The sequence below is a fragment of the Drosophila mauritiana genome, chromosome 2R (assembly GCF_004382145.1).
Source record: "Drosophila mauritiana strain mau12 chromosome 2R, ASM438214v1, whole genome shotgun sequence".
NCBI classification, from domain to species: domain Eukaryota; kingdom Metazoa; phylum Arthropoda; class Insecta; order Diptera; family Drosophilidae; genus Drosophila; species Drosophila mauritiana.
Window position 1 is genome coordinate 15,379,764 of NC_046668.1, and position 12,924 is coordinate 15,392,687.

General features: G+C 44.8%; 7 protein-coding genes across 10 annotated transcripts; 2 read left to right on the top strand and 5 right to left on the bottom strand.

Annotated features, from left to right (window-relative positions):
* Positions 1–916: 916 nt before the first annotated feature.
* LOC117135815 lies at positions 917–2,138 on the bottom strand. 2 transcript variants are annotated; one of them, XM_033296321.1, is made up of 3 exons: positions 2,048–2,138; positions 1,437–1,809; positions 917–1,382 (listed from the first exon to the last, which is right to left on the bottom strand). In XM_033296321.1, exons 2-3 carry the CDS (start codon positions 1,751–1,753, stop codon positions 1,172–1,174), a joined length of 528 nt encoding a protein of 175 aa, XP_033152212.1. In that variant the 5' UTR covers positions 1,754–1,809; positions 2,048–2,138; the 3' UTR covers positions 917–1,171. The 2 variants fall into 2 exon arrangements, with proteins under 2 accessions (XP_033152212.1, XP_033152211.1); XM_033296320.1 differs by having other exon boundaries at positions 1,437–1,832; positions 2,048–2,137.
* Positions 2,139–2,174: 36 nt separating this feature from the next.
* Positions 2,175–3,681, bottom strand: LOC117135809 (CAAX prenyl protease 1 homolog). Its single transcript, XM_033296312.1, has 2 exons — positions 3,516–3,681; positions 2,175–3,456 (listed from the first exon to the last, which is right to left on the bottom strand). Exons 1-2 carry the CDS (start codon positions 3,624–3,626, stop codon positions 2,197–2,199), a joined length of 1,371 nt encoding a protein of 456 aa, XP_033152203.1. The 5' UTR covers positions 3,627–3,681; the 3' UTR covers positions 2,175–2,196.
* A 51-nt stretch (positions 3,682–3,732) lies between these two features.
* LOC117135811 (CAAX prenyl protease 1 homolog) lies at positions 3,733–5,218 on the bottom strand. Its single transcript, XM_033296314.1, has 2 exons — positions 5,054–5,218; positions 3,733–5,000 (listed from the first exon to the last, which is right to left on the bottom strand). Exons 1-2 carry the CDS (start codon positions 5,153–5,155, stop codon positions 3,759–3,761), a joined length of 1,344 nt encoding a protein of 447 aa, XP_033152205.1. The 5' UTR covers positions 5,156–5,218; the 3' UTR covers positions 3,733–3,758.
* Positions 5,219–5,316: 98 nt separating this feature from the next.
* On the bottom strand, positions 5,317–6,999 carry LOC117135810 (CAAX prenyl protease 1 homolog). The gene is made up of 2 exons (XM_033296313.1): positions 6,823–6,999; positions 5,317–6,671 (listed from the first exon to the last, which is right to left on the bottom strand). Exons 1-2 carry the CDS (start codon positions 6,913–6,915, stop codon positions 5,409–5,411), a joined length of 1,356 nt encoding a protein of 451 aa, XP_033152204.1. The 5' UTR covers positions 6,916–6,999; the 3' UTR covers positions 5,317–5,408.
* Positions 7,000–7,051: 52 nt separating this feature from the next.
* Positions 7,052–8,598, top strand: LOC117135808 (probable asparagine--tRNA ligase, mitochondrial). The gene is made up of 3 exons (XM_033296310.1): positions 7,052–7,174; positions 7,236–7,443; positions 7,507–8,598. Exons 1-3 carry the CDS (start codon positions 7,085–7,087, stop codon positions 8,589–8,591), a joined length of 1,383 nt encoding a protein of 460 aa, XP_033152201.1. The 5' UTR covers positions 7,052–7,084; the 3' UTR covers positions 8,592–8,598.
* An 11-nt stretch (positions 8,599–8,609) lies between these two features.
* Positions 8,610–10,216, bottom strand: LOC117135812 (nuclear inhibitor of protein phosphatase 1). Of its 2 annotated transcripts, XM_033296316.1 has the most exons (5): positions 10,099–10,216; positions 9,822–10,036; positions 9,552–9,766; positions 8,919–9,492; positions 8,610–8,858 (listed from the first exon to the last, which is right to left on the bottom strand). In XM_033296316.1, exons 1-5 carry the CDS (start codon positions 10,125–10,127, stop codon positions 8,737–8,739), a joined length of 1,155 nt encoding a protein of 384 aa, XP_033152207.1. In that variant the 5' UTR covers positions 10,128–10,216; the 3' UTR covers positions 8,610–8,736. The 2 variants fall into 2 exon arrangements, with proteins under 2 accessions (XP_033152207.1, XP_033152208.1); XM_033296317.1 differs by lacking the exon at positions 10,099–10,216 and having other exon boundaries at positions 9,818–9,910.
* Positions 10,217–10,569: 353 nt separating this feature from the next.
* Positions 10,570–12,860, top strand: LOC117135703 (phosphatidylinositol 4,5-bisphosphate 5-phosphatase A). Of its 2 annotated transcripts, XM_033296119.1 has the most exons (3): positions 10,570–11,610; positions 12,145–12,414; positions 12,489–12,860. In XM_033296119.1, the coding sequence occupies exons 1-3, from the start codon at positions 10,864–10,866 to the stop codon at positions 12,516–12,518; spliced, it is 1,047 nt and encodes a 348-aa protein (XP_033152010.1). In that variant the 5' UTR covers positions 10,570–10,863; the 3' UTR covers positions 12,519–12,860. The 2 variants fall into 2 exon arrangements, with proteins under 2 accessions (XP_033152010.1, XP_033152009.1); XM_033296118.1 differs by having other exon boundaries at positions 12,145–12,860.
* Positions 12,861–12,924: the final 64 nt, after the last annotated feature.

The window sequence follows — 12,924 nt, forward strand, 5'->3', positions numbered from 1 at the left end:
AGAATCGAGCCACTTAAAGTAAACAATTAAGAAATGATAACAACAAGATCAGTACATCGATTTTATATTATACTATATATGTATTTATATTTTCTATGTGTATTTGCGTAACGTACTTTATTTAATTACCAATTAAAATCGAAATAAATGTAGCTATATTTAAGGATACCACATTTATTTGAGACTACCTAAGTAAAAACATATGTGTGGCTACAATCTGTAGATAATTGTTGTTAATCATTGTGACAGTACACCCCAAAAGTGGGTGGCTGCATTCCGCGCCCAACTCCCCGCACTTGTGCTATGAATATCCCCCGCAAGCATCAATCAATCAATCAAGAGCCACTTACATCAGCCCGAGGGTGGACGCCACTAATGCAGGTGAATGCAAATGCAAATGCAACCGCCACCTGAACGTGACAATGTCAAGCTGGGGGGTGGTGATGCATCCAGTTAATGTTGGACACGCACTCGTCCTTGTATTTTCCACCCGAGGGGAGATTACGAGGAGCAGATTGACGCCGTTTGAGGCTAACATTTCCACCCAATTCCGCAACTTGGGCAAATCGGTTATTTAACCTCTAAACAAAAACCCAAAGTTAACCAACAACGCTACGAACTATCTAATGTTCTTTCAAGGTGCTATAGCTATATATATATTATGACTTGTTTCGATATGTATTCCCTTACCCTTCATTTTATTCTTTCGAAACCTAACTAACTAAATAACTAACAACTAATAACTTAAGCTTTAAAACCAAGACAAGTTGTTCCAATCCTGAAACGCTCTTTGCCCAAGGATTCACTTTTAGAGCCATAGTTATGAAATAGATCAATTCCATCGCCTTTAAAAATGAAACCCTGAGTAAAGACGCCATGCAACAAAATGCCAACTTATCATATAAATATACTAATTACGATACAACTCTATATGATAACATACTTATGCTAATCCTAAGATATTGTTCAAAACCACATGCATGTAAAGCTTCGAAACGGACTTTCTTCTTCTATATGAAACAAGATACGAAATATCGAATATCTAAATGGATATATGTCTAACACTATGGAAATACAGCAGAAATGTTTTAATAAAATAAATACAATACAATCTATGCAGACATCAAGGGGTCAGCACTCCAATAGCAGTCTTTCGATTTCTTATTTTTTTCTATACACACAGGCGTTTGTATTTCCGGTTGCGTTTCTCCTGGAGCTCTAGAAGATCATTCAGTTTCTTCAGCATATCAGTGGCATCAAACACTTTCTCGGTTAACACGGCTAAGGGGGAAGAACAATCCTTTACTGTTTTCTCCTGTTCCACTTCCGAGTCAACGAGACAGTTGACAATGTCCATCGTTTTCTTGATTTGCGAACAGAAGCTATGGTGGAACTTTATAGGTAACTACTAATAACATTAGATACAAGGTAGTTACCACTTGGCCTCCGTCATTCGATTACTGATAATAAGCTGCCAGGCCATGCAGCTCCGCAAGTGCCAGGAACAATAGCAAGTGCCCAGAGTCTCCGTGACGGGATCCTTCCATTCCTTGATGACCGCACACTGAGCTGGAGGAAACCTCACCTTCTCCACCAGCCAAGTGTGCCAGATAATCGTCTTCCTGTTCTGAAATTCCGCGTTCATTTGCTCAGAGTCCAGACGCTTGCTTCCAAAATGTCGCTCCAGAAATGAGGTTGCCTCCTTTTGGGAATCATGGGGATTCGGTTTGCTAATCGGTCCCACTTCCATCATGCCATTTTGAAAGTTCAGCCACGAGGGATTCGCGCAGAAGGATCTTGTTGTAGCATCTGCATAAGTAAGAAAGGTTTCGCTAATGGATTTTATTTGAAGAGCACTAAATTCGGAAATTAATAATTTAAATGGTATGAATCGAAACTGTATTAACTTCTGTATACTTTAGAACTACCTCAAAGATGCCTATTCAATTTGACATATGAGAAGGACGAAGGACCCCATTAGAGCTTGAGATCTTCCCTTGAAGGGTCCTTCATCCAAGCTTCCTCCTTTGGCATTTGCAAAACTCACCCACTGCCGACGCTGACCACCAATTTGGCAATAGTTTCACAGCGGGACGTAGCAATTTTTTTTCGAGTCATGGTAACACGGTCAATTTTACAGGATATCTCGAAAAATGTACAAAATCAAACGGATGTATAGGTCGGCGACTACTAAGATTAATAGGTTCCGGCATTCATGGCCTTCATATCCAGTTTCTGCTGATAGGCCAGTCTCTGAAGAATCGTGGGATGAGTGTGATGCCATCGAGCATAGCATTGGTCGTAGACTGGGAAACTCATGTGATCCGCATAGATCTTGACCAGCGCCATCCTCAGTTGAATGGAGTATCCCATGCGATGGGCAAATTTATCGGCGGCATACTCAAAGCGACGCAGATTCCATAGCATCAGGACATTGGCCAACGTGAGATATGGAGTCAGGGCAAATTTCAGAACAATGATGAAACCCACAATGATGGGCATAACGCCAGCCTCGAAGCCCACTGCCATGTACAGCTGCGGGGAGTGGAAGAACAATCCGAAGAGTCCCATGGTGATAAAGAAGTGAATCTTCATGATGATCGTCGCCTTGTAGAAATGTCCGTGCTTCCAGTGACCCAACTCGTGGCACACCACGCCCGCCACCTGGATGTTGGTCAGACCTCTGCCCACCTCATAGGGATGGATCTCATTGGGTTCCTTGCCCTTGTTCAGTAGCAGGGTGTCAAAAATCACAATTCTTTTCAGACAGCAGCTCCCGTAAAAGTAGGCATTACTATACTGCATCGTCCGGGTCTTAATGATAAATACCCTCTTCATGGGAAAGCCAACCACATCGCAAACCCGCTTCACCTCCATATAAAGGGCAGTGCCCTCTGGTAAAACCACCTGTCGTCCAATGCACGGAATGCAGCAGTAAGGCAAAAAAAATACCAGCAACAGGGTGAACACAGCCCAGAAGAGCCAGAACCATAGGAAGAAGTAGTACCCAATGAACTTTACGCTGAACACAATGGCCGCCGCCAAAGGGAGCAGGACGAGCTGGCTTAGGAGAATGGACATTGCCCCAATGCAGCAGTAGAGGTACCATGGAAACTTGCCCGACATCCCATACCGCAACTCCAGCAGGCACTTGTCATAGATCAGAACCGGCAGGAACCTTACACATATGTAAATGGTCAGGTAGAACACAAAGATCAAGGTGATCCAGATCTCTTGGGAGGTTACTTTCTGTAGAGTCATCGCAGCCAAGCCCCAGAGGAATGGATAGAAGCCCAATATCAGCTCACAGAGCGTAATAATCAAGTCGATGAGGTACTTCCATAGCTGCAGCTCCGTTTTATGTAGCTCGTAGATGCGGGCCCGATGGTAAATCTCCGGCGGAATGATTCCTCTCAGCTCCTCCGGCACCATAATCGCATTCAAGCACACCAATTGCTGGTGAACGAAATCCGCGATCAGTTCTTAATCGGTGGAACAACCAATCCACTACTTACCTGCCTCTTGGTGAGTATCATCTCCCATATCCGGTCAACTAACACGATCAGACATAACACCACCAGCACTATGAGTGGATCTACTTTCGGCCAAGTATCGTAGAATGCCATCAAAACTTATCATGTTCCCCCAACAAACAATGTCTACTTATTGTAAAATATTGTATATATCTATATTACCCAAGACGGATAACTCAATCAGAAGCTACTATGTTTAAGAAACACCGATTAAAAATATATCGCCTAACGTCGTAATTCTTCCAGACGACTCAGCCGATCCAGCATGGTGGGATGCGTATGATTCCAGCTGGAGTAGCAAGGATCCGAAACGGGGAATGCCAGATTATCCGCATATAGTTTGAGCAGCGCTTGTCGAAGTTCTCCTCCATATCCGAGCCGGTAGGCAAACTCATCCGCCTGGTACTCAAAGCAACGCGTCATGCTCAGCATACTGAAGTTCGACAGGGTCATGTATGGAATCAATACAAAGCCAAAGATGATTAAGCATCCAATGACTGTCGGCTGGAGACCGGGTGCGAATCCCACCGCCTGATAGATGGGCCCATGGGAAAACATAAGCGCGAACAGCATGATAGTCAGTATGAGATGGACTTGGAACGCTATGATAGCTTTGTAAAAATGTCCATTCCTCCAGTGACCCAGTTCGTGGGCCACCACAGCAACCACCTGAGGATCTGCCAGTCCCCTACCCAGCTCCTCTGCCGTCAGCTGGGATAGATCTGACTTGCCCCTATTGAGCAGCAATGTATCGAAGATCACAATTCTTTTCAGGCAGCAGCATCCGTAGAAAAAGGCATTACTTCCTGTGTTAGGGTCATGCACACGGATGATGCGCACCTGACTCATGGGAAAACCGACTTGTCGCGTAAGATACTCCAGTTGGGTGCGCAAATTCGAGTTTTCCAGGGGCACACTTTGGCCCACAAATGGATGGATCAAAAATGGAATCAAGAGGAGTATGATGATCGTCAGGATCACCATTTGAAGGTACAAGGCCAGGGGAGCATAGGGCCCCAAGCCGATAAACATGAACACCAGGGCGACCACCACCAAGGTGGTAACCATCGCTCCCACAACCAGGTCAACGACAAAGTGACAGATGCGGGAGCACCACGGTGGTTTTGGCCTGGGTTGCAAACTCTTGATACAACAGCTCTCGTAGATCATAGCCGGCACGCTTTTAAGCCAGAAATACACGCTCAGGAGAAGCACGAAGATGACGGATACGCAAGCCTCGTGCTCCATCCACTTCGACAAGGCGCACTTTCCAGCCACTCCATACAGCCAGGCATAGAAGCCGAAGTATAGCTCCATAACACCCAATATAACTGCCGTAAACAGGTTGTGGACAATGGTGAACCAGCCCTTGTGAATCTTGTACACGCGCATCTTGTCGTAGAGCTCCTGTGGTAGATAGGGGCTGATAACATTCGGTACTTGTTGCGTTTTGTAGGCCACATGTATCTGAAAGAGCAAATAAATCCAAAATATACCCGAAAAATGAGCTCATCACTTACGTCCCGCAGCATCAGATATACGCCCCATAGATTCTCCAGAACCAAGAAAGCTATGATAATGTAGAGTATTGCTAGTGGATCATCCCAGAAGTATGCCGACATGTTGGAATCCTCTGACAACGGCTTGACATGTTAGTCATATTTTCTTAATTTTGAAGCTCCGTTAGGAAATCATTTTGAATCTATTGACGGATTTTTAACTACTAGCTTACATGTTTTGGAAATCACATAAGATAGATGTTTCCACATTGCAAAATCTTAAATAGCTTGTTGGGGTAAGTCCCCTTACTTTATTTTGTGTACGTTTAATCAAAGGGAATAGTGTAAACTTTGGTCTTCTGTGAAGTGAGCTGTCTTAGTTCAGTTTCTTCTCTTCCTTGAGCTCCTTGAGCCGATTCAGGCGCTGGAGTAGAGTCGGATGTGAGTGGTTCCATGTCGAGTACAACCAATCGTAAACGGGAAAGCCAAGGTTGTCAACGTTCAGTTTAATGAGGGCCTGACCCAACTGCTCAGCGAATCCCAGCTTGAAAGCGAACTCATCAGCCTGATACTCGAATCGTCGCGACAAAATCGTCATAGCGAAGTTCATGAGGGCATTGTATGGCGCGAGCACGTAGGTAAAGACGATTAGCAAACCGACGAGAATGGGCCGAGTACCAGGTTGGAATCCCATGGCCACGTAGAATGGTGGATACTTGAAGACATTTCCAAAGACCAGGAACATCAGAAAGAGATGAACCTGCATGATAATGATGTTCTTGGTGACGTGTCCCAGTTTCCAGTGTCCCAGCTCGTGACCCAAAACAGCCAGCACCTCCTCGTCGGTGCAGCCCTTTCCCTTTTCTTCCTCTGACAATTCGGAGTCGTCCGGTTTACCTTTGTTTAGCAGCAGCGTGTCGAATAGCACGATCCTCTTCGAGTTCCAGAGGCCATAGAAGTAGGCATTGCTGTGCGAGGAGCGCTTGGATCCCTCCACCACGAAAAGCTTAGTGAGTGGGAACTTGAGCGAGGCGGCCAGATCCTCAATGGATTGCCTCAGAGCACCCTTCTCCAGCGGAGTATACTTGTCGAACAGGGGAGCAATGAAAATCGGATACAAAGTGAGTAGAACCAGCGATATAACGCCTGTGAAGATCCACAGCCAGATGAAGAAGTTGTCGCCGCCGCGTTGAACGATGAAGATAATAGCCGCTGTGATGGGAATCATGAGGATCTGGGTGACTAGAAAGCCTTTGAGCTGATCCCAAGCGAAGAATCTCGCCGTTTGTTTGTTGAAGCCATGCGTCTCCTCCAGCACAAATATCTTGTAGATCTTGAAGGGCAGTCCCTTGAAAGTGCTCAATACATTCGAGATGAGCACAAAAACGCAGCTGACGATGATCTCGTTTTTGGAGTCCCACTGCAGTTTATCCACCACCTGGACGGACAGCTGCCAGAGCACAGCGATCAGTCCGATGTACAGCTCCATGCAAAGCAGGCCCACATCCATAACAACCGCTTTGAAGATGCCGAATTTCTCCTGGTCCAGACCATATTTCCGCGCCTTATGGAACGTATCCTCGCCCATGTGTGACGTCAGTTCGGCCGGCACCTTCAGTGCAGTTCGGTACACCTTCACCTGGTGGCGACGGCAGGGTAAATCATTTAATGGGGGCAAGACATGAGGCGGCCAATTAACATTTGCCACTCTAAATTTATCATTCGCATTGATAAAATTCCTCGCCAAATGTCGCCTGGCTAGAACATGCCGGCACAACGGAAAAACTCACCTGGCGCAGCGATATATAGATCTCCAGCGCATTCTCGATAACTACGAGAAACAAAATGCTCAGCAGCACGGTGTCTGCGTCCAATGAAGACATCTTTAAATGCTATTTCATTAAAAAACTAATAAAACTGGAATTTTACTTTACAAGCGCCAGTGACGAATTGTTAGTGTGACCGTTGTGCGGCCGTTTAAATATATCACAGCAATAGCAATTCGAACGATCTGGCACCGCTGACTGCAACAGAATCAAAATAAGAATAAAGATGTTATTCTTGAGACGATTTTACAGCAAATCCGGACGGATATCTCAAATATTAAAGACAAATAAGCCAGGCGACTCTTTGGCCATACAGGTGGGCTCCATGAATATCAAATTCAACTCCTTCTTCATTTACAATTCACACGTTTAAACAGGGATGGATCAAAAACGTTCGCCGGTTGAAAAACAACACATTTCTTGACATCAATGATGGTTCCACGAGCAGTAGGTTCCAGGTGGTGGTGCCCCGGACTCCGGAAAACCAGCACTTGGCTCCGGGCAGCGTCATTGCAGCGGTCGGTGAAATTCAAGTGGCTCCAAATGGCAGCTTCGAGTTGCATGCGAATCAGGTGGAAATGTTGGGTAACTAAGTATGTGTGATAACAAGATGAAGCGATCTTTTAAAGCTTTTCCTTCTTTACCCAGCTGAAGGACGCCTGCAGGAGGGTTATCCCTTCAGTCCCAAACAGAAACATCCACCTGAATATGTACGTGAGCATCTACATCTTCGATCCCGCGTAGATTTCGTGGCCGCCCAGATGAGGGTCAGACACAAAGCACAAAAAGCTTTACACGACTACATGGATGAGCAGGATTTCGTGCAGATCAACACTCCTCTGCTTACAACCAATGATTGCGAGGGAGCAGGAGAAGTGTTTCGGGTACAACCGGACTCCCAAGATCTGCTCAAGCAGATGAACCGACCAAATATTCCCATGGAACAAAGCTACTTCGATAGCAAAGTATTCCTCAGCGTCTCTGGTCAACTGCATCTGGAGGCCATGACATACGGTTTAGGCAAGACATACACCCTCTCACCAGCCTTCCGAGCAGAGAACTCCAAGTCTCCGTTGCATTTAGCAGAGTTCTACATGTTTGAAGCGGAACTTGGGCATTTGGAGGAGCTGGAGAAGTTAGCGCGGTTCATTGAACAGATGCTGAAATCCGTGACAAGCCGTTTGCTGGAAACGAGTGGCGAGGACCTAAGTTTCTGTCAACGGAATTCAAACTCGAACTCCGATCTGCATTGGCTGCAAGTACCGTGGAAGATAATGAGCTACGATGAAGCCCTGCAAGTGCTGCAAGAAAACAAGGACAATCTTAAGACTCCCATTAGCCTGAACGAAGGATTCTCCAAGGACCAAGAACTTTTTTTAGTGGCCCATTGTGGTGCTCCCGTATTTGTTGTGGATTGGCCAGCTCAGCAGAAACCCTTTTACATGAAAGTCTCGCGTACAAATCCTAATCGAGTTCATGCCCTAGACCTCCTCATGCCAGCGGTTGGAGAATTATGCGGCGGGAGCCTGCGTGAAAGCGATCCTGCTATATTAAAATCCCATCCCCAACTGCCAAAGGATCTGGAATGGTACGTTGACTTGCGAAAGTACGGAGGAGTTCCAACTGGAGGATTTGGAATGGGCTTTGAGCGTTACTTGCAGCTTGTCACGGGCGTTAAAAACATTCGTGATGTGATACCCTTCCCCAGGTATCCACACAGCTGCAAGATGTGATCAGATAAAGATGTTAAATGTTTTGTTTCACGTTGAAAGTCTAATAAACAAATATTACTCAAAAGTATGTTGTCAATCATAGGGTTGAGAAAATCGTAGGTGGAATCTTAATTATTTTGCTAAGAGCATGGCTGCTAGTACGCCTTTACAGCTGCCCCAACATAGGCTTACGACCTGGCCATGCTTCCTTGGCGTATTTCTTTTTCTGCGGGCACAGCGAATCGCCCTCGCCACTCGAGTCATGCGGATCCTCACCAAAGCGACGAACTAAAATGGTGTTATGAACAATGAGAAAGTTTTTAAACAAATAGTCGCAAGAACTATTACCGTTTGCATTAGCGACGGCCAACTTTTGAGCCAATGTCGAGGTCTCCACAGCGTCGTCATAGATTGGCAGCACTTCAGGCGCAGGATTCGGGAGCAGTAGGCCCAACTTGGAACCAATGCTCAGCGGGGAGATGGGCTCTAGATCACCCTTGCCATGCATTTCGGCCGGTAGACCTTGATACAGGGAATTAGTAGGCGAGTGGAGCACCGCTCCACTGGGCGGAGGCATTTCCCTATGCTGCTGCTTCATGTCAACTAGGCTCTGCTGGAACATTTGGTGCACATGTGCGGCATTGGCACTGGACAAACTGCTATTGCCCGAATGGATGCCCATATGGTTGACGTCGCAGCGAGCCCTCTTGGCGGGCACCACAGTGGTTTGTACCAAGTTCCTGAAGCGTCCCACATTGGGATCCACATCCTCAGGATTGATGACAATCTCCTCATCGTTAAATGTGACATTTCGAGTGCGCCGTCCCTGTTTCAAGGCGTTTTGCTTTCGCATATTGGTATCATCATCAATGCCCAGCATTGAGATGCGCCGATTGTGGGCCGTGTTGTATTCTGTGAGATTCTGCAGGATAATGGATGGTTAGTTTACATAGTAATTAGATTTTTTTCAACCTAACGCACATCAAGCTCCGTTTGGCTTTCGGGCAGGCCTAGGAGAGCTCCATCGCTGGTTTCACTGAGCGGTAGGTCTTCCATGATGTTGCTGTGGTGGCCAGAAGGTCGTTCCCTGAGTATGTAGTTCCGGGTAGAAGCCCCAAAGTGGAAGGTGCTATTAATCTGCAGCTGTGTGGGCTTGTGCGCCTCCAATCTTAGTGTTCCAATAAAGGTGCCATGAGCTGTCAAAAGTAAATGGATAAGCTTACTCGAAATACCAGACATCTTAGTACCTACTGGACCCCAGATCCACGAGGTAGGCTATGTTGAGGTGCTTGTGGTAGACAAACGCCGAGTGGACCCGCGAACAAGAGGCATGGTCTATGCAGAAGTCGTTCATCTGACTGTTGCGACCAAATAGATAGCATCTTTTCTCGTCCACCATCAGTTTTTGCACTAGTTTGTCGTCCTTTAGCACATCCAGATGTAAGCCAGTGGGCGGTTTTCCAGCCCTAAAATAAATAAAATGCTACATGATTTTGTGGCAAGGCAGCGGCTGAATTTGACAACGCACCAACTGGGTATGTCGTAGCTGCTAGCCATACTATTAACTTAAGTAATATAGTTCGGAAAGTAAGTTTAAGCAAAGTGTTTATTTTTATGAAAAGTCCTTAGCCACCAGTGTGTACACACAAAATTGACGAGCTGCCGATAGTATCGGTTTAGCACAAACAAATGCAAAGGGGTATTCTCGTGTCAAAAAAAAACAATAAAATATTTTAAAGGAACGTAAGCACAGTTCAACTTTTATCCTTATATCTTTAAATTTTTTAATTGATTTTTGACTTTTATAATATCTAATGTGTACCTTATGATGTGTTTCAAATAATAATCTTAATTATATAAGATGTTCACCTAATATATGCAGTATACATAATGTTGAACATTATCGATGTTTTCGATAGGCTTCAGAGCTCCGTTACTATCGAGATACCATAAAGTTTTTGCCGCCGCCTATGGTATATTTAAATAGTTGTGCTGCGGTCACACTAAGCTCACGCAACGGACGGACAAATAAACATAAATAACGACATCTGAGAATTCTATAAATAATACAAGCAACTAGCGCTTCTTAGTCCAATTAAAGCGGCTTAAAAAATTAGTGCTGAAGAATTAACGATTACATAAATGAAAGTTGCGTGTGCAAAACGCCCCTCGCTTTATTTGCTGATGCTGTCAAATCCGTAAACCTGTTTTGGATGCCCGTGAACTCATCAACAGCCACCTTGTGACGTCCAAAACAACAAGTATTAATCATAGATAATTAGACGACGGAAAAATGGTTACGGCCACGGCGATTGCGGATCTGTGCATATTCCTTTTGACCTGGAACGTGGGCACCCACGTGCCGCGAAATCAGGATCTGAGCTCCCTTTTGTCCCTCAATGGCACCACCACTTGTCCGGATAACCAGCTGCCCGACATCTATGTGATCGGATTCCAGGAGGTGAGCACCACACCGCAGGTGCTAAAGATCTTCAATGACGATCCGTGGGTGCTGAAGATCGCGGACTCTCTGAACGATTACCAGTTCGTGAAGGTGGACTCGAAGCAGCTGCAGGGAATTCTCATAACCATGTTCGCACAGCACAAGCACATCCCGCACATGAAAGAAATCGAGACAGAAGCCACGCGCACGGGACTTGGAGGGCTGTGGGGCAACAAGGGTGCCGTGAGCATTCGACTTTCGCTCTACGGAACTGGCGTCGCTTTCGTCTGCTCTCATCTGGCGGCGCACGATGAGAAGCTGAAGGAGCGCATCGAAGACTATCACCAAATCGTGGACAATCACAAGTACAATGCGCAGGGATATCGCCGGATATTCGACCACGACTTTGTCTTTTGGTTTGGCGATCTCAACTTCCGTCTCTCCGGCGATATGTCCGCTTGGGATGTCCGCACGGATGTGGAGAACCAGCGTTACGCTGATCTGCTCAAGCTGGACCAGTTGAATCTGCTACGGGAGAAGGGCAACGCCTTCAGCTTGCTGGAGGAGCAGCAGCCCAACTTTGCGCCCACCTTTAAGGTAACAATCTAATATACAATCTTATTATCTCTACACTCAACGTTTGCCTTGAACTTTCTAATCTTAATCTAAATAATGTATATAGAGGTGGGTGAAATTAATTTTATCTGCACTTGAATATTTAATTTCCGCTTTTGGCATATGCGATTCCTATATGAATTTATCGTTCATTATTTTCTTTTTGTTTTGTAAAAGAAAGATATCTAAGCAACTCGCAGAAATAATTATAATATACTTTTTTTTTTAAAGATTTATATTATATTTTCTCTTGTACATATATCAACAAAGTTTGCGGTATGTTAAAATGTTTTGTCGTGTCAAAACAAATAGTTCGCCCATTAGGGGATTCACAAATACGTAGTCTCATTGGGGAATCCCCTTAAAAGTACTCAAGTGAGTACTCAATCACTTAATTCGCTCCACAGATTTCATAAGAAACGCAATATCCAACTTATTTATGAGGCAATATGCCGAATGTAATTAAGTCGCCTTATCTCTAGCACCCATATAAAGTTCATTTCATTTTGCTTGCAGTTCGTGGAAGGCACTAATGATTACAACTTGAAGCGGCGACCCGCCTGGTGCGATAGGATTTTGCATCGCGTGCAGAGCAACATTTATCCGGGCATTACCCTGAGTGCCAACCAGCTGTCTTATCAGTCCCACATGGACTACACTCTCTCCGACCACAAGCCCGTATCGGCGACATTCAACTACAAGGTCGAGGCTATTAACCGGACCTACACCGACGAGGAGCTGCACGAAATGACGCACGGATCTGCCTCATCTCCTGCGACGCCAAATGTTAGTCTATTCTTCGCTTTTGTTGTTTTTGTAGCTGTTTCCTATACTCAACTTTGATTTCGCTTCTTTTGTAGTTATTTATCGCTGAACTAGAGCAATGGTAGCGCCGTCATGACGTCACTTAGTTGTGAACTTTTAAATCTCTTTGCATGCTTTTAGATAATATGCGTAGACCAGTTATAGAGTAATTAAAAGACTTCCTTTTTAGAAGGAACAAGAGAAACGAAAATAATATCAAGTACAATGTGATGAAATCTCTGCTAATTTAGCAATCATTTAAGCAATTCTCAAGTGATCCATGGAAATATTGCAGCTTCCGAGTATATATACATACATATGTTATCACTCAATTAAGACGATATTAATTTAACGTTTAATTGTATTAAACAAATGTATTTTTGTACACTAAACTGTTGATCGAATAAAAAAACTATTACCTCTGTTAAGTATTTGTATTGAGAAACCTGTTAATACAAAAAAATAAATAAATCGATATGACGCATATTTTTT

What these genes read in the sequence shown, in the direction of transcription:
- LOC117135812 (XM_033296316.1), bottom strand. Translation starts at nt 10,127, where the DNA reads ATGGCTAGCAGCTACGACATACCCAGTTG. An exon ending in AGCTACGACATACCCAGTTG is followed by an intron (nt 10,037 to 10,098) that starts GTGCGTTGTCAA and finishes TATTTATTTTAG; the next exon opens with GGCTGGAAAACCGCCCACTG. An exon ending in AAAGCCAAACGGAGCTTGAT is followed by an intron (nt 9,493 to 9,551) that starts GTGCGTTAGGTT and finishes ATTATCCTGCAG; the next exon opens with AATCTCACAGAATACAACAC.
- LOC117135703 (XM_033296118.1), top strand. Translation starts at nt 10,864, where the DNA reads ATGGTTACGGCCACGGCGATTGCGGATCTGTGCATATTCCTTTTGACC. An exon ending in ACTTTGCGCCCACCTTTAAG is followed by an intron (nt 11,611 to 12,144) that starts GTAACAATCTAA and finishes TTTTGCTTGCAG; the next exon opens with TTCGTGGAAGGCACTAATGA.
- LOC117135810 (XM_033296313.1), bottom strand. Translation starts at nt 6,915, where the DNA reads ATGTCTTCATTGGACGCAGACACCGTGCTGCTGAGCATTTTGTTTCTC. An exon ending in TCTATATATCGCTGCGCCAG is followed by an intron (nt 6,672 to 6,822) that starts GTGAGTTTTTCC and finishes CGTCGCCACCAG; the next exon opens with GTGAAGGTGTACCGAACTGC.
- LOC117135815 (XM_033296320.1), bottom strand. Translation starts at nt 2,118, where the DNA reads ATGACTCGAAAAAAAATTGCTACGTCCCGCTGTGAAACTATTGCCAAA. An exon ending in GTGGTCAGCGTCGGCAGTGG is followed by an intron (nt 1,833 to 2,047) that starts GTGAGTTTTGCA and finishes AAAATCCATTAG; the next exon opens with CGAAACCTTTCTTACTTATG. An exon ending in CGAATGACGGAGGCCAAGTG is followed by an intron (nt 1,383 to 1,436) that starts GTAACTACCTTG and finishes GTTCCACCATAG; the next exon opens with CTTCTGTTCGCAAATCAAGA.
- LOC117135808 (XM_033296310.1), top strand. Translation starts at nt 7,085, where the DNA reads ATGTTATTCTTGAGACGATTTTACAGCAAATCCGGACGGATATCTCAA. An exon ending in GCGACTCTTTGGCCATACAG is followed by an intron (nt 7,175 to 7,235) that starts GTGGGCTCCATG and finishes ACGTTTAAACAG; the next exon opens with GGATGGATCAAAAACGTTCG. An exon ending in GAATCAGGTGGAAATGTTGG is followed by an intron (nt 7,444 to 7,506) that starts GTAACTAAGTAT and finishes TTCTTTACCCAG; the next exon opens with CTGAAGGACGCCTGCAGGAG.
- LOC117135811 (XM_033296314.1), bottom strand. Translation starts at nt 5,155, where the DNA reads ATGTCGGCATACTTCTGGGATGATCCACTAGCAATACTCTACATTATC. An exon ending in TATATCTGATGCTGCGGGAC is followed by an intron (nt 5,001 to 5,053) that starts GTAAGTGATGAG and finishes TTGCTCTTTCAG; the next exon opens with ATACATGTGGCCTACAAAAC.
- LOC117135809 (XM_033296312.1), bottom strand. Translation starts at nt 3,626, where the DNA reads ATGGCATTCTACGATACTTGGCCGAAAGTAGATCCACTCATAGTGCTG. An exon ending in TGATACTCACCAAGAGGCAG is followed by an intron (nt 3,457 to 3,515) that starts GTAAGTAGTGGA and finishes TTCGTTCACCAG; the next exon opens with CAATTGGTGTGCTTGAATGC.